The sequence below is a fragment of the Eurosta solidaginis genome, chromosome 3, assembly GCF_040869045.1.
Source record: "Eurosta solidaginis isolate ZX-2024a chromosome 3, ASM4086904v1, whole genome shotgun sequence".
NCBI classification, from domain to species: Eukaryota; Metazoa; Arthropoda; class Insecta; order Diptera; family Tephritidae; genus Eurosta; species Eurosta solidaginis.
Window position 1 is genome coordinate 282,115,409 of NC_090321.1, and position 27,672 is coordinate 282,143,080.

At 33.5% G+C, this 27,672-nt stretch overlaps 2 protein-coding genes across 2 annotated transcripts; one reads left to right on the top strand and one right to left on the bottom strand.

Moving 5' to 3' along the window:
• Window positions 1-234: 234 nt before the first annotated feature.
• Window positions 235-2,593, bottom strand: LOC137247216 (uncharacterized). The gene is made up of 2 exons (XM_067778324.1): window positions 2,457-2,593; window positions 235-853 (listed from the first exon to the last, which is right to left on the bottom strand). Exons 1-2 carry the CDS (start codon window positions 2,463-2,465, stop codon window positions 452-454), a joined length of 411 nt encoding a protein of 136 aa, XP_067634425.1. The 5' UTR covers window positions 2,466-2,593; the 3' UTR covers window positions 235-451.
• Window positions 2,594-18,216: 15,623 nt separating this feature from the next.
• LOC137247217 (uncharacterized) lies at window positions 18,217-27,454 on the top strand. Its single transcript, XM_067778325.1, has 2 exons — window positions 18,217-18,669; window positions 26,429-27,454. The coding sequence occupies exons 1-2, from the start codon at window positions 18,634-18,636 to the stop codon at window positions 27,074-27,076; spliced, it is 684 nt and encodes a 227-aa protein (XP_067634426.1). The 5' UTR covers window positions 18,217-18,633; the 3' UTR covers window positions 27,077-27,454.
• Window positions 27,455-27,672: the final 218 nt, after the last annotated feature.

A 27,672-nucleotide genomic window follows, 5' to 3' on the forward strand; every position in this document is an offset into this window, starting at 1 on the left:
CAAATTCCTTGAAAATATACGCGCACCAAATAAAACAAATTTTTTTATATTCTTTACACACATTATCCTTGATGAACTTGTAATAAATGTATAGGTAATGATTTATTTTAAGTGGCTATGCTTTTTGAGCTAAATATAGAAATTCTTCTAAAGAAAGTTGTATCCCAATCTTTTTGGTAATGCCCGATCTAACCTCTTTACAAATTTTAAGACTTTGATTTATAACATGTATATAGATATATATTTTTTATTAAAACTACATACATTTAAGATACATTACACACATAAGATACAGTACATTTTTTATATCTAATACATATTTGTCTTTAGAATAATACGTCATTTCTATTCAATATTTTTAAAAGTCATTTAGTTAATTGTTTCTATCAACATAACAATATTAGACTTCATTCAATTAGTATTTCGATTAAAATCTTAATTCATTTTCTTTCTACATAGCAGACTGCTGTTCCTTTAACACACCTTCTAATAATGAAAATTTTCCATTGAATTTACCGTTCACATTGCTAGGCATATAATAAACGGGATAAGCACCGTCAGCGAAATTAAGTTTTTCGCCTTGCAATTTGCCCCTGGCTAAAGCACCTTGATTGAGATTGAAACGTGGCCCCATTTCCATAATTATTGGCACAAACACCTGCCGCGTTTCACTCATAAGCTTGGGATATTGATAGGGATGACCACTGACTATGTGGCGCTGATAGGGTACAATGATTTTCTTTACTTGCGAGCCTTTCACAATGGGCAATGCTAATGCGGTGTGCGTTCGGGTGATAAGTAGCAAGCCGCTGCCGAGTAGTAACAACTGAGCGAAGAGTTTCTTGTTGGCAGGCTGTTAAATATGGTAAATAAATTTGTTTGGATTAAAAACAAAATTAATTTAGTGACTAAACGAAAATTCAATTTAAACCTGACGAGCTTCAACAAAGTAATTGCTAAGTACAAATAACAGCCCGTGGAGATTATTTACGGTTGATGGGCTCTGATTTTAATTTGATTTGATTATGCTAAATTATAAATAAGTAATTTAAATAAATATATATCTTGAAAAGTTTATTTCGAAAATAATTAGTACGTGTTATGTAATAGAATGAAAATGATGTTATTTACTTAGTTTGGCTTTCCATGATTAAATATTCTCTAAGGATTTGATTTTATTTATTTTAGACTGATATTTATTGTATGCTTGTGTTCTATACTTGTAGATATGACTATGTGCCTTTATTATTTAAGCTTTAATATCCCTTATTATTTAAGCGTTTGGCAAACAAATACCGTTTATTATACTTGCAGAGTATATCTTGGGTCAAAATATTTAATAATTTAATTTCAATTAGGGGACCTTTCACGTCAAGTGCTCCTACTCGAAAAACTTAATATCTCCCTGTTTCGCGATAACCGACGCTTATAGGGAGCACCAAAAGAGCTCTAGTCTTCCTTCTTCTGCTTCTTTCAACTCAGTGGTGGTTTTCCACTTCCTTGGGTTCCAAACTGCGGTGAAGACTGAAAGATTTTCTGTGCCTGAGCGTATTCGCCCATTCGCATAACATGACGTAGCCAACCAATCTGCTACGCTTTTCCATTTCCTGAATTGAAAAAAAAAATATTATTGATATAAAACAAGCGGTGAGTAAGGAAGCCAGTTGATTGATAATTGTAATATGTAATGTTAATTCATTTCGATTTCTATTTTCAGGAAACCCCTTATGACTGAATAGTATTTTTTGAAAAGTCACGAGTAGCATATAAATGTTGCAATATATAGTCGGATTAGGCCCACTCACAGAACGGCTAGTTATTATTTTAGCTCAGAGGTTATTTCAAAAAATTGTCAAAATTTAATGAGTTAAAAAGTTAACTTGCCAGTCTAGAGTGTAAACCTGCTAAGTACCATTTTTTTCAGAAATTACTATTTGATGCAGTTTGGCATAAAATAAATATAACAGTAACATCAATATTTCAAAGTAAATCAACTTTATAATGAATTCACTTCATATATTTTCAATGAAAAAAAATCGAATAGTTTTCTGCCTGCCATGTAAAACTGCTTTTATAAAGGTTAACAAGTTTGCACTCTAACCCAAAGATACATTCTAATTGTAGCAAGTTAATTCGCTTTTTCACTTAAATCTGTAAAATATTCTCTTCTTTAGATTTTGAGGAGCTACATTCCTTTCTATAGGAAAGTTGCGAAAATGTTTCTAATGTAAATCTAACCAGTTATGTGACACCACGTCGGATTGTCTCTTCCGTAAAACGAATGAAAATAGTGAATTTTTTTTTTTGTGAACCGAAATTCAGATTTCGTTTAGTAAGTGTCTTATATTAACCTATCACTCTCTTCAATCTTTAACAGTTAGACTAGTAATGAGATATATTTAAAAAAAATTTTTTCACATTTTCACGTTCACTGCACTGCACGTATTTGTAATTACCCAATGCATGTCGACCCTTTGTTATCTCAGTGTATGTGTACAAACTTATATGAAGGTATGAATATTTTCGCGAAACTCTTACTTAATAATGATTCGGTCACGTCAAGGCTGTTCGTCTAACTCAACTAAAGTCTGCGTATCATATACGTTTTGACTTTATATCTCATAACTTAGCAGTCATAAATAATTAACTAAAAACAAAAAAAAAATAAAAAATAAAAAAAATAAAATTCTATGAGTTTTTTTCTGCAAAAATTAAAATTTTCTAAGCTCAAGAGCAAGATTAGAGAATTTAACAAAAATAAATGTTGCTACAACAGCAATAAGCTGTTGAAGCCTCAACTGGCAACAATGCACCGTGGATGAAATTTGTATACGTTTCTAATAAATAAACAACAGTAAAATATTTAAGCAATTCACAAAAGTAACGCATTACTTGCAAATTCTTAAATTTTAAATTGTTTCCTTGGTTTCCAATATCAGATTTAATTAAGAATAGCACATTCAAAATATAAGAGCACACAATTTTATAGGTACAAAGTACAGGATAGGACGCAAGGTACCACCAATTTCTATACCTCAAAAGGCTTTCATAAAGCGCTGCAGGGACACTTGTAGTGGGCGCTGACTTTCACGTTGATATTTTAACGTGTTCCAGGTATATCGAGCTAAATAAAAAAATCGAATTGGTCTGAAAATGTATGGTCCTTATGTATCAAATAAACGACTTCTTCTAGTTTCACTTCTTCATATGGAGCACAGAAAGAAAGTACACAAGTAAAATCAACAAATCGGGTTTGTTGGTCTCGAACTAACAACAGATATTCGTTAAAATTTATCGCATTATGATTGATCGAGGCTCAAGTTTTTTAACAACAGAACACATTTGTGTAAAAGAGAAACTTTTGGTCTCAAGCTAATAATATTCTGTAAAAATTACATATTCTCAATCTATCTAACTGCTTTCTCTGGTAAAAGAACAGATTTCATTGATCATTTCAACAACGAAAAACTGTCAATATTCTGAACATACATCAGCTAATTTTGATGACAACTTATGGCGTTTTCTTTTCTGAAGAGAAAAGTGTAACCCGCAGGTTGCACTCTTAAGTTCGAACTAATGGTAACCCTTTTGTTATCCAGTGGTAAATATTTTGTGAAAGGGGCGCACTGTTTTAAGAGAGAGCTAAGAACAACCAACACGGTCACATTATTTTCAGAAAAGAACGCGCATTACGCGCACGCGTCTCACCACTTTGTTGACGTAAATCTGGTTGTTTAACTGTTTTCATTGGTATTCCAAGCGTGACAGTAATGACTGTTAAATTGAACACTTACAAAACTAGCAGAATTGACCCGTGATTTTTTTTTTGGTCCCCATCGGACACGGTTAATAGGTGTAGGACAGGGGTAAAACTTAAGATTTCTCTATGAAAAAAAAAAAATACTGAATTTTTGGATTTCTAATACCTTAAATACTATAGTTGGCGATATCACATAAAAATTGTGGAAACAAATTAAATGGGGTTCCATTGTATAGACATCCCTTGGACGGTAAAAAAAATTGGGAGTCGCTTCGGTACATTTAACCGACTGCCGTGGAAAGCGTACCAATTTCGTCCCTCTAAGGAACGGTCTCGCAGTCATTAAAGTTCAAATTTTAATTTATTAAAGCTTCACATGCCAATTTTAGTTTGGTTCCCTGTACAGACGGTCTTTTCAAGTTTGGCTGTTTAAATTTAATTTGAGTTAAGATAGAGGAATGTTAACTTTGACTCCGGTGCGACACCCAAGGGTTGAACGCGACCCAAAAGGATTGATACTGGAAAAATCGTTCGTTTTATTTATAAGAACCACTCTATGTACAATATAAATATGGGTATAAAACAGAAAGAGCTGAGTTTAATGCTGCCCACTTTCACCAAATTTGTCCGCATCGTTCCAACAAGATCTTTATAGAGATACGGAGATGGATAGCACATTGGAACGCTTTATCAAAAATCTATTGAGACGTGGCTATAACTTTTCGATGTTATCATACCACTGTGCAAGACGAAAGTGGGAGGTAACTTTTAAGGTATTTAAATAAATTCTTTAAAGTTTTTAGCGAAGTGTTGAAACATCGCACGCTCCATGTTAAGCCGAAACAAAAAAAAAAAACATTTGTTTAATTTTACTATGAATAATCACAACAACATTTGCTGCTACATCTCTAAACATAAAAGTAGCATCGGCGTTAATTTAAATACATGTTTTACTAAATCACTACTTTTATTGTTGTTATTCCGCTTACAAAACTAATTTGTGAACAATAACAAAAAAAAATAGTGTAAGCATTAGACTTTTGAAACGATGATTAAGCTAATCATCGGCGCCTTAAGTAAAAATAATAAAAAAACACACCTCAGAGTCAGTGGTGGCAGCTTTATCTGTAAAAATAATGCAACAACAAAAACAGGAACAATGTAAAAACTATTAAAAGTTGTAAGCCTGTCATTTGTTTGTTGAGAATTTTATTCTTGTTAGCTGTCTAACAATTTGATGGATAATATTGGATAATGCGGAGCTGCAATGATGCTCAAATGGAATTAACAAAAAACGTATGAGGTGTGTTACGCCCACCTAACGACTATATGACAATATGTATGTACGTTCATATCATTATGTACTCATAGAAGGCACTTTTGTGAATTACCCTGCAATGAAATAGCAAACAAGTTCGAAGACTAGTTTACAATTCAAATTGAATTTTTTCCAGTTGAGTTTGACCCAGACTTGTTAAAAAATGTATCAAAATTTTAATGATTATTAATTATATTTATTAACTGATTATTTTTAATAACATGATTAATAATATTCTTTGATTATTTTCATCAATTTTCATTATTTAAAAAAAAAAAAAAACGAATGTATTTATTTGAATAATTTCAAATCATTTCGATTATTTTATTATATAGCGTATACGATTAAATGATTGTTTTTGATAAATTTATTTATTTCTGTAGTTTTTCAATATCGTAACATATTTAACAGAACATCAGTACAGATTATATGCAGTAATACGAAGGAAATGCATGCAGACATAAGAATGACATAAACGAAAATTTTAAGAAATATATTTAGTTCAAGGATGCAGCTGGTAGTTTCCTTGCATGTGTTGCTATTTTTTTGGATTGATTTTTATTAATGGCCAATTATCATGAATATTGTGTGTAATTTTGTACCTTTCATGAAAATGAAATGGTATATTAAGTTTGTAACGAGTCTCAAAATTGTAAATCCTTGATGGAGAAGGGATAGACCCACCAATAAGTATACCGAAATGATCAGGATGACAATTTGAGTTGATTTAGCCATGACCGTCTCTCTGTTTGAACGCAAACTTGTCCCCCAATTTTTGAGATTTCTTTATAAAGTTTGGTCAGCGGGTTTATTTTGTTGTCCGATCAGACATTTTTCGGAACCGACATGATCGGATCACTATAGCAAATTATATGCCCCATATAACCGATTTTTCAGAAAAGCTCAGATTAAAGCTTCAAATTTCAGCAACTTCTTTCGTATATGGTATATAAAAAATCGTAGGGATTGGGCATATATATATATATATATAGTATATACCCCACACAAACCGATTCATCTGATATAAAGTTTTCGTCATTTCTGCCCCATTTCAACAGCTAGGAGCCTAAAAAAATAATTTCGTATATGTCATATATTCTTCGGATAAGTGATTCGTGATCATAACTATCTCGTGCAGATCACGAGAAACGTCAAACTTTTATCGTCACACAAAATACTGATATATTTCTTTAATAAGCGTGCTTTGCATATATACTTTGGTAACATAATGGTTGGTTGTATAGGTATAAAGGAATCGAGATGTATTACACTTCCATATATCAAAATCATCAGTATCGAAAAAAAATGTAATGTAGCCATGTCCGTCCGTCTGTCTGTCCGTTAACACGAGCAAATACTGAGATATCTTTACAAAATTCGGTATACGGTCTTATCTGGACTCAGAATAGATCGGTATTGAAAATGAGTGAAATCGGATGAAAACCACCCGCAATTTATATTTATATAACATGGAAAACACAAAAAACCTGTTTGTTTAGTAAATAATTCACCAAGAATGTTGAAATATTATATGCGGACTGATACTAAAACTCTTGATAAAAATTTGAAAAAATTTTAACATTGTTGACATAACGCTAGTTTGTAAGGCCATAAACTAATCGAGATATATATATATAAACTTCTAAATATACAATCAGGATGGAAAATAAAATTAAGTTAGCCATATTCTTCCGTCCGACTGAGAACGCGACAGCTTGAGTAAATTTTGAGATATGTTGTTGAAATTTTGGACTTGGATTTCATATATACATATATAATTTGGGAAAGCACCATAAACGTGATTTTTCATTAAGTATTGCAGCTAAAATAGAAAAATTTCATGTGTAGGTTGAACTACTAATCCCTAATTAAATATTTTAAAGTTTTTTTGAAAACGGGGGGCGGTACCGCTCATTTCTGACAGAATCAATTATATAAATATTATTGGTCATAAACCAAGAGGAGCTTAAGTTGTCATCACAAAACTTGATAAACTGATTAACCTAATCATACGGAATAAGCGTGAGTATTTCTGCCAAAAATGAAAGAAATCGCATTAAGACCACGCCCACTTTTATATGAAAAAGGTTGAAAAACACTGAAAAATATATACAATAAGCTATAAATGTTCAAAAATAACCAATCTTTTTCAATGCTATTTTACTTCTAAAGTGTATTTATAACAATTAAATCATTATAAAAACAATTTGCAAAAGGGGCGCTGCCACGCCCATGGGTAGACATAATGATTGATTTGTTGATGTGCATACAAGTCTCTGATTAGTATCGGCTTATAGATGATAGTATCCCTTAGTGTTGCTAATATTCGTCATAATATAAAACTCTTTTTTGCAAAGATATAATTTATTTTATTCGTCCACGACCCTTTTAAAAATCTTTTCTATAAAAGTGGGCGTGATCCTTATCCGGGTTTGTTAAATTTTCTTCAAAGCATTCCTTATAATAAAGGCAAACTCTGTGCCGAATTTTGTTACGATAGGTTTAACGATTTTTGATTAATGATTAATAATATTTGTAAAATTAATTTTATCACAAGTGGGCGGTACCACGCCCATTTAAAATTTTTTTTTTTCAAATTTTTATGAAGTGTCTCAATATCAGTCCACACGTCAAATCTCAACATTCTAGGTGTATTATTTACTAAATAATCAGGTTTTTGTGTTTTCCAAAATGTCATATATATAAAAAGTGGGCGTGATTATCATTCGATTTCGCTCATTTTCAATACCAATCTACTCTGGGTCCAGATAAGCTTGTGTACCAAATTTGATGAAGATATCCCAATATTTACTGAAGTTATCGTCTTAACGGGCAGACGGACGGACGGACAAGGCTCATTAAATTTTTTTTCGATACTGATGATTTTGATATATGGAAGTCTATAGCTATTTCGATTCCTTTATACCTCTACAACCAACCGTCCCTTATTATGAGCGTCATTCGATCATCGCTGGAATTTCAAATTCGTATTATGACAGCTCATTGCTGTCTAATTTTGAATCGAATAGAAGTTTGTTTTCGCTACTTTATTTAATTAGAAGAAAATTGTTTGAAGTGTAAGATTTTTGTGTTTATCATCTACTGTTTTGCTACCACATAGTAATTTGAAACAATTTGTATTAATCGAATATGGGTTCAAGGTCGTGAATTCAAAACAACAGCTTAGAATACTGGTTTCGAAAAAGGAACAAAATCCGTTTATAGTAAAAGGAACTTGCACATAGGATCAGGTGGCAAAAAATTCCGAGTGTGCATTCTGATTCGCGATGCTCAGTTGAGACAAACCCTAGCGTAAAATCTGAGAATTGTTCCCAATTTCAAAATGGCTGGAATAGACTTGGATCGTGTACATTGTTGCAGGCAGTCATCTTTACTGGATAGCAAGTCCATGAACGCTTCTATGGTCAGTATGAAGTTTAGTTTTTAATATGTACTAACATGTTAAAAAGTTACAATTACGTGGTGACATTCATTTCAACCGTTTTCTATATCCGGCTAGTTCCAGTACTTAAGCTTTTTTCTTCATAATAAATAATTTTGCTTTTATTTTGTTTGGCAGCTGATGAGAATGAGTTTTTTTGAACGGTTGAATTTATCGAATTATCGAACAATGACACTAGTCTTCATCGAATGGGTGTCATAATACCGAATGAAAATTCGTTCCATCGATCTTTTTCACCACAGTCGAAGATATAATTTGTCTCATCATAGGGGCCATTGTATTCATAACGACAATGCAATATGAGGGCGATATCAACAACCCAACCTTACTAGGCATCTTTATTTGCTAGATTTTACTTTTATGGTAAAAGTAATAAATTTTGATTTTTTTTATATTCGTTTGGCAAATACAAAGTAATGTTAATGTTTTATAAAAAATTCTGGTAGCGGCTTATATATGTAGTTGTTATATTTCTAAAAGTAAATATAGTAAAATTTACTCCGATCGTAGTAGAATTCAAAGGTAGTTACATATGTATGCTAGACAACCCTCTAAAATATGCATGGCGAACTTGTCAGGAGGAAAACGTCAACGGGATGAGAACACCTCAGTATCCATTTCACCATGTTCATAACCAACACTTTAAAATGTCAGACAACTGCCAAACAACCTAATAAGTAAACACGTTGAGTGAATGTAGCGCAAAAATGAATGGTCTAAAATGTATGTTCTAAGTTGTGTGGATGAAAAGCGACCAATGTTAGAAAGAACGCAGCGTTTTTTCGAAAAAAAAAAAAAAACAATAATTTAATCACGTAAATAACATCTCGATAGAGCCAATTTTACCTACAATATTTTTTTGTTTTCATTTAAGTCTTCGGACTTAATACATTGGCCGCTGAATGGAACTAATTCCTTTCATTACAGTATGAGGAATTACGGGTTTTAATTATTTAATTTTTTTCCTAAGAATATCTTTGTACATATTTCAAACATATTCGACGTAAAGCTGCTTAACAAAGAGTCAACTGTATTTATTTTGTTTTTTGTTAAGCTAAAAAAATTCCGACTTTAATTGCTTGGGCAAGCTTACGCTCTTTCAACAGCTCTAGATACGCAAAAAAATATTGTAAATTAATATACAGAAATTCTTTACATATCCATATTTATGCGAAATATTTGTAATTCTATTTTCAGTGTCTTTATAAAGTTAAATTGGTTTGTTTAAATTAATTATTGTTTCAAACTAGACGTATGAGTAATCGATTTTTTTTAACAAATTCAGTTTTATTTGCAATTCAGACATAATTTTCGATTTAACTTGAAATATAATATAGAGCTCTTGGCAATGAATTATTTTGATATTTTGTGTTGAGGAAACAATGGGAAAATAAAGGCATCTCTCGGTAAATAAAAATCAAGCTCTACATATTAATAAACATGCCCGTCTGCTTTATGGCGTAGAAAAGAGGGGCAATAAAAGATGTAATGGCTGTGGAAGTATACGAGATAAAAACTCTTCCATTAGTTGTTTCTATACGTTGACAATGGCGAGAAAGGAGCTATCTCCATTAGAATGGTCGAATATGATCTGAGATCTCTTTGAGCTTCGAATTGGAATCAGTCCCAAACCTTTTGAATGATTAAGCGCCAAATGGGAAGGCTTCAGAAGTAATAATTTAAGAGCCACTATTACACGTTAGATATATAGCTAGTCATTCTCAAAAAACCGCATTCGTTGGTTTTCAAACAAATTTCTAATCGAATAATAAGTACATACATACTACGTTAACGCCTGCATTTGCATAACTTGAAGAAAAGAATACAGTTCAGAGTGTAATCAAAGATGTCGCCTAACTTGGTTAGAAGCCAAGCGTAAAATATACATTCCGTTATTTTGCATAAAAGAAACAATAAAAAAAAACCTAACAAAATTAGAAAATACATACATACACCTTTGTAGTGAAGATTAAATTGGGTCAACGGCATCGATGGCATATTTGGTTTTTAAAAGTTTCAGCAATAAATATTCTAAAAGATCTTATACATACATATCTACATATATAAATATTATACAAGTAAGAAAGTCTAAGTTCGGGTGAAACCGAACATTACATACCTAGCCGTGCACTTGAGGGAGGGAGGGAGTAGTTGTCATTCGACTTTCCCTATTTTGTAAGCAAATGTACCTAAATTCAAAAAATTTTTAAATATCAATAAATTTTTTTGCTTTTTAAATGAGTACAGTTTTTAACCGACTCATTTCCAACGCTCAAACCCTGTTTAGTCGTTGGTAATGGGTTTTTAAGACATTTTTTTTATGTATATGTACGAGAATAGGCTTTTATCTCTATTCGATCTAGAAATATCACCCCTATTAAATCACTACCATAATCTGTGAAAAAGCAGTTTGAAAAAGTGTGTTGCTTTGGGCCTTTGTCAATTAAGGTGACATTAATCAAAGGGCATTAATGAGGGCATAGGGAGGGCTATTATTTCAAAAATCCACTTAGGTTTGGGTGTGCTGATCTGAATTTTGACCCTAGAATATGTTTATGCAATACAGGTGTCAAACGAAAAGCATTAGCGATGGCATAAATATGCTTTTGCTTTGCTTACAATACCTCATTTTGCTTCGGCGATATGGGAACGTGGGCGCCGTTTTCAATCGAGTTGCTTCATTTTAGGCACGAATATACTCTAATGTCACAATAGTACACTTAGCATTCCGAAATTCAATTTCTCTTCAAAATTGGCATCAATCGTCCTCTAGAGGCAACATAAAGTATGTACCCAAATTGGGCGGTCCACTAACAATAAATATTTAATCTATTTATGTAAGTTTATTTTGTTTTGATGGCTTAATATTCGTGAAAAATTTTATTTATATAGTTTTTCTCGTTAGCAAAATATAGCTCTTCGAACTTACAGACCCATTTTCAGAGCTATTATGAAAAAAAAGGAGTGGTGTTCAGGTGATTTCGCTCATTTTCAGAGCAAACAGTTGTAGCTATGAAAGACATGTTTATGCAGAATTTGGTTCGGATTGGGAGATTTTCATTCGACTTATGGTATTAAAAGTACTTTGGAAAGAGTAAAAAAAAGGCGCGGGTCACGTCTATTTTCAAAATTTGTTAAAGTTGTGGTCTAAGCTTAGCCATACCACTACTGAGGTAGAATATCAGTCAAATGTAGTTAAATATCATAGAGTTATTGCTTTTGATTTACGGCTTGTTAAACCTCCAACTTTTCCTCGTCTAACTGCGGGTGTTGCCAATCCCATATGCCAAAATGATTTGGAATTTATCTTTTTTTAATAATGTTTATTTATTTAATATTCATGAGCGTATCTAAGCTATAATAAACAATAGTTTCAGTTGTCTTGTTTAAAATAGTTATACAATGACTCTAGACGAGTTCTCATGTACTTGGTGGTTTTCATATTGATATAATATAACATTTTAATAATTTATAAAATTTAAATTTTACTGCTTTATCTTAAAGTTTTTAGGTCCTCTATAATTATATTGCAAAGAAAAAACATGTAAAAACAAAGCCTGATTTGCTATTTATGGAAAAAGATAAAATGATAAAATCAGATAAAGGAAAGTTATGTCGGATGTCCGTCATGAGATAGTGTTTGTGGTTATATATTGTTTAGCCACCAGCATTGCTTTATGATCGCAGATGCTTCTAATTTGTTTCTGACAGAAACATATGTATCAAAACAATTGTTTTCTGTTGGAATTTATGTTTTGTGTCATACAACCAATCCACCTACCGAATTTCATTAACTTAGCGGTATTCATTTTTGAATTATCTCATTTTTATAATTTTTCTAAATTTTCGATATCGATATCGGCGTAGTTATCGTCCGATATCTCAATATTTGCTCAAGTTATCGTGTTAACTGACGGGCAGACGGAGGAACGGACGGGCATGGCTTAATATATTTTTTTCGATACTGATGATTCTGATATATGGAAGTCTATATCTATCTCGATTCCTTTATACCTATTCCACCAACCTTTAGCCAATCAAAGTTATAAATCTCTGTGTGCAAGTAGAAGTGTAAAATAAAAATGGTCTTAAAATACTGACAGTTTTCTACAATAATCGGAATAATATTTTAGATATCTACAGTTAGTGATTTCACTAAGTCACACAGAGACAAGCCTGAGTGAATCGTGCCCACGTTAATAAATCGAGCATTTCTACGCGTATAGGTGGTTCTTGAACTCCGAGTAGGAGGTTTTCCAAGCGAGAGTTGACAAAGTTCCTTACATAGTCTTCAAAGAAGTCGCTAATAACCTGCGGTTCGATGAACCTTCAAATCAAAAGGCTGCTTGCTGAATCTCGTCAATGCAATATGAGGGAAACAATTTTAACTAGGTAACGCAGGACACGTTTTATTTTAGAAATTAGGATTTGGAAGTTTTGCAGTCGCGTTTTCTATTAAAATTAAATACTAAGCATAAAAGTACTTTGATATAAGGCAGAGATGGCAGTATTTATAACTGTGACGAAGTAAGAATGGCCATAGCCAGTTTAAAAAACAGCATTTCCCTAGGAACTACTCAAATACGGCGGCGTGGAAATGGTAAGGCACATGTATTAAATTCTATGCAAAATATGGTCGAACTGGTGAATGCAACACGATTGGAATTTAAGTGTGTTTTGCACAGTACAGGGGACCCTCCCCCCGTCAACTGCGCCAACTATCACGGCCTCTTTAGTATCGCATATTAGGTCCAGTCAAGCGTATTGTGCGAAAGATTGAAGCCAACCGTGAATCGGCTGATTGGGGCTCACTAGCATTGGATTCACACCTATTAAATATACTACAAAGATTCAGCGCATTTCTGCCTTCGTAACGACGCCTCTGTTGGCAGAAAAAGTTTTGAAAGGGTGAAGGAACTCGTTAATTTGGAAACCATTATTAACGTAAACAACAGCAACATCTAGGGATGCAGGGAAGAATCACTATTGCCAAAAAATGCTGCTTTGGACGTAGTAGGATATTGAAAAGTAAAGTCCGCTCTTGGCAACCGAAGATAATGCTCTACAAGTCACCTATCGTACCCGTCCTGTTATATGGTGCAGAATATGGACCTTAATAACGTAAAAAAATGTGGCTCTTGGAGTATTCGAGAGAAAAGTTCTTCGAAAGATTTATGGATATTTACGCGTCAGCGACGGCGAGTATCGAACAGCTGCTACAATGGTAACGTCATGTTATGCAAATGAAAAATGATACACCGGTAAAAAAATTTAAGCCCGTCTACATAAGAAGAGGCTCCTAATACGCTGGAAGCAGAGTAAGAGGCCCCTATTCAATTAGAAATACCAGGTGAAAACTTTGTAGATTCCCTTGGTGTGAACAATTGGCCATTTAGCCAAACGAAGGAGCGACTGACGCGCCTTGTTGGGTTAAGCGCCAATTAAGTAAGTAAGTAATAAAGCATGTTGTAGTTTCTTATTATAATTTGTTTTAAAATTCCACTAATTTGATATTAACAGGATTATAATCTAATCATTAAATGCGGAACGCCTGCTAAGACACCTGACACCTGCCACCGCTTCAAGCCAACAAAGTGAACACAACGAAAAACATTTAGATTATGATTAAGATAAGTTTTGTATGTTAATCAGTTTAAGATGGAATTTTTAATGTGTTATTTGTGTGAAATAAATACAGATATAAACATTAATAAAACCCGCTTAAAAAGCTTCTGTTTTCAATGTCATAATAAATTTATATAGGCAAGGGGTTTATGATATTTTTTGTTTTTAATATATGTCGCCCTCAAATCTGCGAGTATTTTGATGTGAAATATCCTAATAAATAACTAAGTTTTCACAATTTAAGAAAATTTGCCAAGCGAGGTCTTCACCTGGCCATGAAAAGCTTCTCAGTGACGCAATTTGAAAAAGATGAGCGGCCTAAATCTTCTCGGAGGTATGTATATCGCGCCTTGCATTTTTTTATTTTCTTATTTTTAAACACAAATTATTGGCCTAGGATTTTAAGGGGGAAAGGGGAGTTTCTACTTAAATGCTCTCATTAATCTGACAAACCTGACGAAACTCCACTGCAATATGCTATACAGCGGACCATATGCTCTCATAAAAAATATTCCTTCCTCTTCAACAACACTATTAAATAAATTAGAAAGTTGAACCTGAACAACAATTTCATAAGCTTTTATCCAAACAGCTCATAGAATAAACACTGAATAAGGATTAATGTATGTATATTATGAGAGATAAGACCTTACTGAGTATTTGAAGATAGTCAGAGCGCAGCAATCTGTACAAAATATCATTATTTCTAATAACCTTAGGCCTAATCAGTTAGATACCCAATGTTACCGGAAAATGAAGGAATCGAAGATTTATTCAAATATCAAGAGGACGGCTGCATAAATTGGTTGTATATTAAATACACTCATGAGCAAAACTGGAACAATAATATGTGATATGGCCTTAGTTGCACTATACAAATCATTTGGGGTAAAATATTTATAATTGGACTTTGCGTTCTAATTTAGAATTACTTTGGCTTTCCAAAGGCTAAAAAAAATTAAAAGCTTGTACGCCTGATATAAAAAATAAAACCTGAAGGAAATTACCCGTATTGTTCCAGTATTGCTCCTACTTAGTAGCCGTGGAATTTTTATTTTAAAAGACACTCTCTCGAACAAATTAAACCTCATGAAAATAAAAAAAGTTTAGAGGTTATATGATGATTTGGGGTTGCATTACAACTTTTGAGGTAGGTTCTATTGTCTAAACTGAAGACAGAATGAAAAGGAAGCTTTTTCTTAATATTTTGCAAATGAGTTTGCTAGTAGCAGTGGCCATGTTTCACTGCAGTGAGGACAAAATCATTTTTCAACACACCCAATAGCCGAAACATATGTACCTCCTAATTGGTACGAAATCCATTGAGATTTCAAAAGTTTTGAAAACTGGAGAGTCATCAACAGAGCACCCGATCGAAAATTTAAAAAGTTTCTGAAACGCCGGCTACGTAATTGAGCCTCCTAAGGGCATGCAGGAGTTCTCGGAACGTGTCGAGAAAGATGGTATGCAATACCAAAAGATTTCGTCCACAAGCTATTTCAGATGCTTAGGGGCATCCCTAAAATTCCAGCTGCATTAAATTATTCGGAGTTTTGTTTGCATTATATAAGTTTTAATCAGTATTTCAGCAATTTTTTAATAGTACAATTAACGATAACACTAAAATATTTGAATGCATGAATAAAGTTAGACAAACAAAAAAAAAAGTTTATTTTGTATTTAGTTAATTTAAAATTTTTAATTTTTCGATAAACTTTTCAATTATAAATTGTACTCAAATGACAAGAAAAACAATATAATTGCCAACCCACACTTTTTTTTTAAATTGACGCGGATTTATAGCTAACACTATATTTGGCATTTGGGTACCAAAATTCGTTGGAGTTTTCTCTGCATTAGCAAATTTGCATGTGTTTGCTTCCGACACTTGACATATTATGAAAGTGCTTCATAGGAATTTTTGTTAACTTTGGTAAGTTTGTGTGGGTGTGCGATTGCAATATGCTAAATTTCATAATAGCTGGCTGATTGTTCTTGTGTTATGTAGATACATGTGTGTTTTAATATTTTTAATATATGGAATAAAAAAAGTGTACGACTAAAAGTATTGTTACGAATATTAGCAACACTAAGGGGTACAGTCATCTCTAAGCGATGATAAGCAGTGACTTGTATGCACATCAATAGATCAATCATTATGTCTTCACATATGTACGTACACGCAGCGGAGAAGAGACGCACAAACACATGCAGATATCTTATCTGAGATGCTCCCAAATGCATGCAATTTTAATTGTGGAAGTGTCGCTCACAAATACACGCGCATATGAGAAGCTATACACGTGCATCTGTAGTTATAATTTTATAGCACTTACTTAGTTAATTCTGGAAGCGCCTAGAAGATGCAACGAGGAAATCACAGATTATAAAAGGCAGCAACAGTAGAAACGCGACAATCAGTTTGGTTTAAGCAAGCTATTGGTTGCAAAGTATAAGTGTTATTGTGAAGTACTTTAATAAGTGCCATTTTAGCATTATTCAATATTGGAGTTATTTATTCAACGGTTTAGCGATTCGAATGTTAGCAGAGAATTTGGATTAAGCGGAATTGCAGTAAATTTGTCGCAGTATTTATAAAATAGTCTTACCCATAAAATTTATTTTAATATATACACCTGTTTACTTGTATTCACAAGTAAATTCTAAAACGCAACAAAAATTTTATAAAACACAATCAGAGATTATTATTCAGAAATTCACAAATTTTCAACAATTGAAATTTTCATATTTAATAAACATTAAAGATAGCGACGATAGCAACAACAAGTAGAAATCGTTTTACAAAAAAATAGCAAATAAAGATTCGCAAAATGGCAAGAGTATTTTAATCGGCACGAATGCTGCTCACTTCAGCCTCACCTCGCCAGAACTATTTATTTATTCAATGCTGGAGAAAAATTTAAATATTTGCTTTTATTTATGCCCGTGATTGAATTTGCGTTGTTAATATAACTGATCGTAAGCACAGTGGTGCAATTTATAATTTCTGCGATGATTAAAAATGGTGGTTAAATAGACTGACATTCAAAGCTGAAAGCAGAACCGAAACTGGAACAGAAATTGAAACCGAACGATGTATTATCAATATGTTATCAAAGTGTCCATGGTTTCTTATGGATGAGCTATCTGTTTGTTATCGACGGGCGTTTTATCCACTTCTTATTGATGAGTTATCGGTTTGTTAACGGTGTGTCGCCTATACTTTGAGTTACCGGTTTGTTATCGTAAAGGTATCAATTTATTTTCGAAAAGTTGTAGATATATTATCGAGGTGTTATCAATTTGCTATCGGCATTGGTTTATATACACAACTGTCTATTTATTTCTGAAAAATTTCCAATTTAATAATGTAGATTTATTAGTTCATTATCGGAAATTTTTTCTTTATTTAACGAAAAGTTATTGATAAGGTATTGAAAGATTATCGATTTGATATCGAAAAGTGACAGACTTTTTATAGGCACGTATTCGAAACATTATCGATTTACTATCGAAATTTATAAAAAAATTATAAAAAAATAATCGCAAAGTTTTTTTAAGTTATCAACTTTTATCAAAAATTATTGAATAGCTATCGGATTGTTACCAATTTATTATGGGCGTGCTAGCAACGAGTCCTTGATTTGTTATGAAACAGATACTGATAAATTCAATAGTAAGCTGGTGATAAAATAATAAATTGTTGGCATCGATTGTTACCAATGCAAAGCCGACGAAACGCTTCTCAAATAGCTAGAATATACATTTTCTTGTCGCAGTGTCTGCTTGTTTTTTGACACACTGTGCCAACATCTCCAAAGGTTCATAATGATTTTCGAATATTACTGACAAATTAAATAAACAAAATAACACTAACAATATTTCAAACGAATTAAGAATCGTGAATGAAAAAACGCGCACAAGATTGTATCTTTTCTGATGATTATTATTGTTTTTCGTTCTGCCTATACTCTTTTGAATGGGAGCTTTTGCTGTGTATCATACATTATGAAGAAAAAAACGCAGATATATACAAAATAAAAACAAAAAGTTTAAGTCAAAACCAAAATTCACTGACAGCCAATGAAGCATTTGTCATCGCCACATTTGTACATACAACCAAATTGCTGGAAGCTGAGACATAGAACTTTGAGACGGTAATTGCTAAAGACTATGACGATGGCGACATAAAACTTAACAAAATACTTTACAAGCCGATCAGTCGTCAGCATTTCACTTGGAGTATAGGAACTAAGAAGACGCATAAGCATTAATATATAACGGTTTTATTATCAAAACGTGAAAGAGTGGCAAATACCGGAGGAGAAATTTGTATAATTGCTATATTTACGATTTATTGCAGTTTTTGAAATATATATTGTTTACTTAAATCAGAGTACGAACATAAAAATTTTCATTTAAAAATATTCAATAAAACGAGTTCCAAGTGCATGAATTTTGAATAATATGACAACAAAAATGAAGCACTCTCAGTATGCATTAGTAAGTGTTATTTGAATGTTGAAAAAATATGAAGAGATTAAATTTGTTTGATAACTTAAACGTGGTGTTAGATTAAAGTGCTGAAACTGCCAATATGTAATTAAAAAGTGTTAAGTGCGGTAATATGTTGACCCTCTTATTCATAAAATAAAAATAAAATAAAAAAATCTTAAGCACATTCTTTATATAAATGGACGAAAATGGGCGAAAAAGGTCTCCTTATATAAATACGTTTTGACATAGAAATTGCAAAAATATTTATGAGAAGTAAAAATATAAAAGTGGAGCGCACATCACTTGGATTGGAAAGTTGGTAGGAAAGGAGATATTATTAGTCAATCAATTGCGCTCCACCTTTATATTTTTATTTCTCGTAAATATTTTAGCAATTTCTATGTCAAAATTTAAAAATCAAAGTTTAGCAAGAATATGTCTTTATATAAGAACATTTTTCGTTGATTTTTGTCCCTTTATATAAAGGAAGTGCTTAAAATTTTTTTATTTTATTTTTATTTTCTCCTTTTCTTTCATTTTCTCGGTGTCTTAACCTACCTCTTAAGTTTTACGCTTGTAGCTCAATGAGAACTTAGATAAAAATCCATCCCAAAATTCCCTCCGTTCCGTTTGATTTTTCTAAATATCTCAGTCCGTGTGCCCCCTAGCGAAACTTTTTTTATTGCGTCATCGACCTCTGAATTAAGCTCTAAATTTTTAGCCTCTAGCTCATCGAGAAATTAATTAAAAACCGGTTTCAAATTTCCAAAATATTATCCAATTTTTTCGATCCGTGCGCCACCCAACGGAATTTTGTTCTCCTTTTGTTCCTTTGTCACGGTGTCTTAACCTGTCTCTGAGGTTTCATGTTTGTAAATCAATGAGAAGTTGCTTTAAAATCTATCTGAAAAGACCAAATTTCCAAATTCTTATCTAAATATTTCGATCCGTGCGCCACCTTACGGGATTTTTTCTCCTTTTCTTAAATTTTCTCGGCGTCTTATCCTATCCGTGAATTTTAGATTGTAGCTTAATGAAAACTTACATAAAAATCAATCCCAAAATTCCCTCCGTTTCGTACGATTTTTCTAAAATCTAAAATCTCATCCCGTGCGGCCCTTAGCGAATCTTTTTGTATCGTGTTATCGGCTGCCATCGACCTCTGAATTAAGTTTGAAACTTCAACTCTCTAGCTCATCGCGACTTGAAAATTTTCAAATTCAAATGGTTTGAAACTTGTTCAAATTCTTATCTAATTATTTCGATCCGTGCGCCACCTAACGGATTTTTTTCCTTTTGTTGCATTGTCGCGGTGTTCCAACCTTTGTGTAAAGTTTAACGTTTGTAGCCCAATGAGAAGTTATTTAAAAATCAGTTGCAAAATTTGTATGAAAAGCGGACAAACATTCAACCGACTTAACATAAGGAAGTAAAATAAAAAGGCTCTTACAAAAAGCTCTACTAAAACGATTTTTGTAGGGAAAAGTCATTTTAGGAAACTATAGAAAGCTTTTGTTTCTCTATGAATACGGGTTAAGTGTCTAACGAAATTGTAATAACCTTATAAGTTCTGTTCCTGATAGGCTTTTTAAATGGCTTTTGTTAAAATTTTAAAACCAATATGCATTAGCATTATGTCTGTGTTTAAAGATAACTTTTGCACTGCAGTTGATTCATTTATTTAAAGTTAGTGTTTAAAATTTGTTACCTGTTGTTGTTGTTGTTGTAGCAGTGCTTCGCCCCACCTAACAGACGCGACCGATCGCAAACTGTCATCAATATCCTCTAACGGGAGTCCAAGGAAACTTGCTGTTTCAACAGGGGTGGACCATAGGGAAAGGGGTGTTAGAGGCGTTGGTTCCACATTACAATTAAAGAGATGGTTGGTGTCATGTGGGGACACATTGCAAGCGGGGCATACATTTTGTATGTCGGGGTTGATTCTGGATAGGTAAGAGTTTAACCTGTTACAGTATCCAGAACGAAGTTGAGCCAGAGTGACACGCGTTTCCCTGGTGAGTATGCGTTCCTCTTCCGCAAGTTTTGGATACTTTACTTTGAGTACTGGGTTCACCGGGCAATTCCCGGCATAAAGGTCCGACGCCTGTTTGTGGAGTTCACCAAGGACCTACTTGTGTTTTTTCGCTTCATACGGCTGTGTTCTCAGATGCCGTATTTCCTCAAAATGCTTACGGAGATGACTCCTTAAGCCCCTAGGCGGTGCTGGCTCGTCAATCAGATGTCTGTTGGGATGCCCAGGTTTCTGGGTATTCAACAGGAACTGTTTGGTCAGCATCTCGTTTCTTTCCCTGATGGGGAGTATTCTCGCCTCATTATGTAGATGGTGTTCTGGGGACATAAGAAGACAGCCCGTGGCAATTCTGAGAGCAGTATTTTGGCAGGCCTGTAGCTTCTTCCAGTGGGTAATTTTTAGGCTTGGCGACCATATGGGTGACGCGTAGCACGTAATCGGCTGGCTAATTGCTTTGTATGTAGTCATGAGCGTTTCTTTATCTTTTCCGCAGGTACTGCCAGCAAGGGATTTGAGGATTTTGTTACGGCTCTGAATTCTCGGAACAATTGCGGCTGCGTGCTCACCAAAATGTAGATCCTGATCAAACGTCACACCCAAGATTTTGGGGTGTAGGACAGTCGGTAGCGTAGAGCCATCGACGTGGATGTTCAAAATGGTCGACATTTGGGACGTCCATGTTGTAAATAAGGTCGCGGAAGATTTAGTCGGTGATAATGCCAGGTTTCGCGAGGCGAAAAAACTGGAGAGATCAGGGAGGTAGCCGTTTATTTTATTGCATAGCTCATCGATCTTTGGGCCTGGGCCTGTGGCCATTATTGTGCAGTCATCGGCGTAGGAAACGATTGTGACTCCTTCCGGTGGTGAAGGTAGCTTAGATATGTAGAAATTAAACAAAAGAGGGGATAGGACACCACCCTGTGGCACCCCTTGTTTAATTCTCCTTTGTTTTGATGTTTCGTTTCTGAATTGCACCGATGCCTGCCGACCACCCAGATAATTTGCGGTCCACCTTTTAAGACATGGGGGAAGGGTGAACCCTTCCAGGTCTTGCAGTAACGAGCCATGGTTGACCGTATCAAAAGCTTTTGATAGGTCTAGCGCTACGAGTACTGTTCTATGGTGGGGGTTTTGATTTAAACCGCAATTTATCTGGGTACTAATGGCATTTAGCGCGGAGGTAGTGCTATGGAGTTTTCTGAAGCCAAATTTGTTACCTCCAATTTATTTACTCCTTTTGCTGCTTTGTTTGGGTTATTTGATTTTTATATGTAAAGTTTCAAGTCCTCACCTCAAATTGACTTAGTTTCGGTTTTTCAGTGTATGTTTAAACTGCAGTAAAGCTGACTAGAATTGAAAAATTCGGATTTAGATCCCGATATAATAACCCTTAATCTCGTATAAATTTTTGAGCTAACTCGACCCGTGTGCCACATAGCAGACATTTTTCTTCTTATGTTGCATTGACACGGTGCCCGGAGCTTCGGGTAAAGTTTTAAATTTCTAAAAGTTTAAAAATCGATCGCGAGATTCCAAATAGTCTTTATGGATTTTCCAAATATCTATGAAAACCTCGATCATTCCCAATCTAGAAGAGCCATATTCAAAGTTTCATTCCTTTTACGCTATGAAAGTTACTTAAATCTCGATAGGAAATTTCGGACGAATTTTTTAAAATATCGTGATCCTTGCGCCACCTTAAGAAAATTATTTTTCCTTACGTTGCATTGTCATCGCGGTCTGATATAAACCTTTATGGAAAAAGTCAAGTACTAAATTGGAGAGCTTCTAATGCATTCGGAACCTTTGCTAGTTCTCGCTCAATATCTTTAATATGCTTTCAACTGGCGAACTTAACATTTTCCACACATTCCTCCACAATGCATTCACTTTTCTATAGTTCTGAACTAGTGATGTTAGTATTATTGGTACTTTATGTTTAGTTCTGGACATTTTGTATCACTAGTTACTGACTTCGCTACAGTGATATTCCAAATTTCGGGAACCTATTCAAAAATGGGAGAGTTTTGCAAAACATAGAATTGATATTTAGAAAAAATCTTGATATTTTGCATAAAACTGCAAAGATTCTGGAGCACGTTTGGAATAATTCGGTCTTACGCAGAAAAAATAGTAAACACTGTGGACTTTGCACTTATGAAATAATTTGAATTTTGCATATTTAAAATTTATTTTTTGTCATGAAATACAATAGCGGTTTTGAATGGTTAAATGTAGTATATCGTTAGCTTAATGTTAAAATGCGCTAAGTCGCCTTTTTTGAATTTTTTTATTTTAATGCAGTTTTAAAACTGAATTCAGAATACATCGATTACAAAAAGAAATATATTAATTTTTCTTTTTTACTTGCAGTGGGCAATGATGTGTAAATGTGCTAAGTCGTCATCTGTTAAAAAGAATGTGTTAAGTCAGCCTGTGCACGCATTTTATTTATTTATTTAATTCATTCAGTCTAAAAGTACATGCTTTGTTGTTGTTGTCGTTGTATTAACGATAAAAACACTCCACGAAGGCTTTGGGGTTGCCAGAGCCTCGGCTGTCAATGAAACAGGATTCGCCACGGTTAGGTGAGGTTGACAATTGGGTTGGAGAATCTATATATTGCGCTGCCAACCCCTTGAGAGGGTTGCGAACACAATCCCTTTAAATTGGATTCAAGCAATTGAGAAATGCCTTTGGTGTTTTATAAATGCTTTGAGCTGACCACAATCTAGTTCAATTACTACATGTCGATAACTACATACTTTCTTACAGACTAGTTAAAAATAGAAAACAATTCAACTTAAACTTATATAAGCTGTTATTAAAATTAATATCACTACTGAATCGATTTGCTAGATTTAGTTATAGGTTCATTCATAGCATAATTCGTTTTATGACTTATTTCGATAAATAATCTGCTAATAATAATGCCGAAGATCACTCAGTGGAATATATGGAATGAACCAATTCGATAAATCAGAGCAATTTGTGCTAAAGTTTATTACATTATAGGTAAGCGTGAGTGAGATAAAAGTTCTTCTGTCATGCAAAGCCTGAAGACCAAGCAATTTGTGCCTGCTGGTATATGATGCGACGCCGTCTGGCCAGGGAAGCATACGTAAAGCAATTTTTGTAAAAATTTTTTGAACTTTCTCAATTTTATAAGAGTTAGACTCATAGAAAGGATTCCATATTATTGAGAAATATTCAAGACCACTTCTTGCCAAGGCTATATAAAGTGCCTTCAACATCATAGGGTTCTTAAAGTCACTGGTGTTACGTCTACTGAATCCAACCATTGCAACAAATTTAGAAACAACGAAGTCAATGTGACTAGAAAAGGGAGTTTGGAGTCAAAAATTACACCCAAGTCTTTACTCTCTTGACAACGATTAAGAGATTTAGCATTTAGTTTGTAGATAAAATATGTGGCAGTTGTGTTTATGGAATAAAACACAACACAGCATTTGTTTGAATTTAAAAATAAATTATTGTCTGCGCACCATCCGGCAAAAGAGTCCAATTCAGAACCGTTAGAAATAGTTTGGAAAAATAAATAGTATTTTTTGTGAAATATATAATTTTATTGTTATATTTCAATCATTAAAGGGGAGGAGTGATGGGGAAACATATTGAGTAAAAAGTGCTAAGTCAGGAGAAAAAATTTGTTTTGAGTGCGGAAATTGTGCTAAGTCATAAAATAGTGGCTGGGTTAGCATACATGATTTTTTTTTATCTTTTTCAAAGCTTCTACACTCAAAAGTAATGAAACTAAGGTATCCTCATTCACAGTTTTGAAAAAAAGTTTATTTCAAATATTATTCATTTTTTTCGTCTCCTGTAAATTCGTAAAAAGTGACTTAGCACATTTTCGCATTAAGCTAACGATATGTATTTCACATCCCCTCAAAAAGTTTGGGAGTGCTCATAATTATGAGCCCAATAGCACTCCAAAATATGTGACTAATATGAGTTTCAGAGTTTCAGAACCCAGAATGTACATTTAATAAACATTTTTTATTTAACTACTCTATTTTTCTCGATTAATCTTTTCATTGGAAATGAGCGATTGGTAAAGCAATCAATAACTCCAATATTTTATGATTATTTAAAGGACCTGGCAGATGTTATTCTTTCGTCGGATTTGGTAATAGGCTTGGATTGACCTTTTCAAAATTAAGTTTGCGGCGTGGAATTTTATTTATTTATTTAGGTTCAGCCTACAGAATTTAATTCTTACAGACTACATATAGAACGCAGTTAATCAATTAAAAATAGTGTACAATTTTAATTTAAATATACTTATACTACCATTAAACTCAATAACGCTAGCATAGGTATTGCATAATCTAACGCTTCTAGCAATCGGCTCGTTCTATCAATAAGCGATTATTTCTTAAGTTACGAGGCGAGTCATATAAATTTACCAAATTAGATAAGTCCTCACAGTATATGTTATTATTAATGACATTATAAATAAAAAGTATTGAGAAGTATATTCTTCTATCATATAGGGACTTTAAGCCCATTAGTTTCCGTCTACCAATATAAGAAGGAACATTACCTTGCCACGGTAACTTTCTTAGGGAAAATTTCGTGAAAAATTTTTGAACTCTTTCGATTTTGTTTGAGTGGGTTTCATAGTATGGGTATCATATTAGAGAACAATACTCTAGTCTGCTTCGAACAAGAGATATGTAAAGAGCTTTTAGAGTGCAAAGATCCCTGAAATCCATTGAATTTCTTCTTATGAACCCTATCATAGAAAGAGCTTTTGATACTATGAAGTCAATGTGTCAGCTTTGAGTCGAAAATAACACGCAAATCTTTCATTTCGGTATTTCTAGTTAGAGCACAGTTGTCTATATTGTAACTAAATATTATATTGTTAGACTTCCTAGAGAAGGTGACAACACAGCATTTATTGTTGTTCAGTTTAAGACAATTCAAAGTTCACCACTGATTAAGTGAATTGAGATCAACTTGCAACTTGTGACTATCACTTGCATCACGAACGGTACAAAAAGGTTTGACATCATCCGCGAACATTAGGCACTTAGCGAATTTAAAGCAATTCGGCAGGTCGCTAATAAATAAAAGAAATAGCAGTTGTCTGCAGTGAGTACCCTGAGGTATACCTGACAACGCGTCGATAAATAGGCTTGAGGTTGTGTTCCCTAATTTAATAAATAATTTCCAGTGTGACAGAAAACTAGCGAAGAAATTAATGAGAATGCCACTAACTCCGTAACTTCGTAACTTTTGCAAAAGTATGGTATGGCATACATTATCGAAGGCTTTGGGAAAAATCTGTGTAAATAACTTCAAGTTGTGCCTGCTTTCTAAACGCACCCACTATACTATTCGCTAATAGGGTCAAGTTCGAACAGGTTAATCTTCCAGGAAAGAAGCCGTGTAGATGGCTAGAGATCAAATCCCGAACATGGTCAAATAACTTTGATTGGATTATGTAATCGAACAATTTGGCCAGCGTCCCCTGTATAACGATAGGACTATAATTACAAACTTCATTGAGAATATTTGAGAAATTTTCCACTGACTATTTTCTGTTTGCATATAATATTTTCGAAATACTCTCCAAATTAATTAAAGTTTTTATATCCCTGAAAGAAGTTTGTTGTAAAATTAATGCAAATATAAACATATCTCGATTTGGCATCATTTCACACAATATCTTAAATTAATGCAATCGAATTCTCTCATTCACAGCATTTGTCGTTGCTACTCTGCTTTATGTCAATACAAACCACCTACACTACACCGATCGATGAAGTAGACACAACCAATTTTAAAACCCAAACAACGGCTGGTATCACCAACCAACCAAAAAACCATCAACCAAAAAAATTGGTCGTTATTACAGAGGATGTTATACCCGATGCTGAAAATACTACACAAAAAGTTATACGAGTCAACCCACTCGATCTGCCAGCGATATCTTCTGATGGTACTGTCAATAATGAAGACTCTTCCTTATACAAAATTCAAAGTTTAATGCCTCCAAATCGTCGTTATGTCAATTCAAATCATATGCGTAGCACAAATAAACGCACCAAAGACTCTGTACCTTCCATCGAATTGGATTCGCCTATTATAAGGCAAGTAACCGTACCGAAATTTCGCAAGCCAGGTAGCAATAAGAAACAGCATTTACAATTCATTTACAATCAGAATGCATTAAATGGACAGGATGTGACTAAGGCAATGCGTGTGCATGTGGCACCTGGCGCTTATCCCGTTTACTACGTTTTATCCAAAATTAATGGACGTTTTGGTAAACATCCAATAAAAAGTTTTCGCACTCCTACAGAGTTTCTAAAATATTTGTCTAAAAATAAAGTGGCCCCTCTACAGTGAGTGTGCAGCAGCGGGATAGTTGAATGAATAAATTGCATTTAGAAAAGATGTGCTGCACGGGAATAGAGCACGAAGGAACGATTTAGGTAGAATTGGCATAAAAATAATTAGAAACACAACAATTGCTGCTCAAAATCGGCGTTGTATGCTTCTTAGGATGCGAAAGTAATTCTCAGCAAGTCTACCTAATATTTGCTTTTAGTAAAAATTATGTGATTTATATACGTAATTAACATTTTATTTATTTAAAATTCGTTTTTAATAGATATTATTTGTAATTAGATAAAGACTTTTGTACTTAATAGCAAACATATATATTAACATAGATATTTTTTAATGTTACAAGTGCCAAAATAAAATCAGTCAATTATTTCATAACATTTTGTCTCTTTTATGGATTTAATCTTATCCCTTCTAGACCAGTAACGAGCTTAGATTTTATTACTAAGCACCAAGTGACTATCCTTTGTCTACCGTCAGTCTTTATTTACCAAGACGTATCAATTATTTTATATTCTTCTTACAATCAAAGTTTAACATGTAGGCTCATGATAGGAATTTTGATTAGACACTGCCTCCTGGTTTCACGTGGTTTT

What these genes read in the sequence shown, in the direction of transcription:
- LOC137247217 (XM_067778325.1), top strand. Translation starts at nt 18,634, where the DNA reads ATGACAACAAAAATGAAGCACTCTCAGTATGCATTA. An exon ending in AGCACTCTCAGTATGCATTA is followed by an intron (nt 18,670 to 26,428) that starts GTAAGTGTTATT and finishes TCTCATTCACAG; the next exon opens with CATTTGTCGTTGCTACTCTG.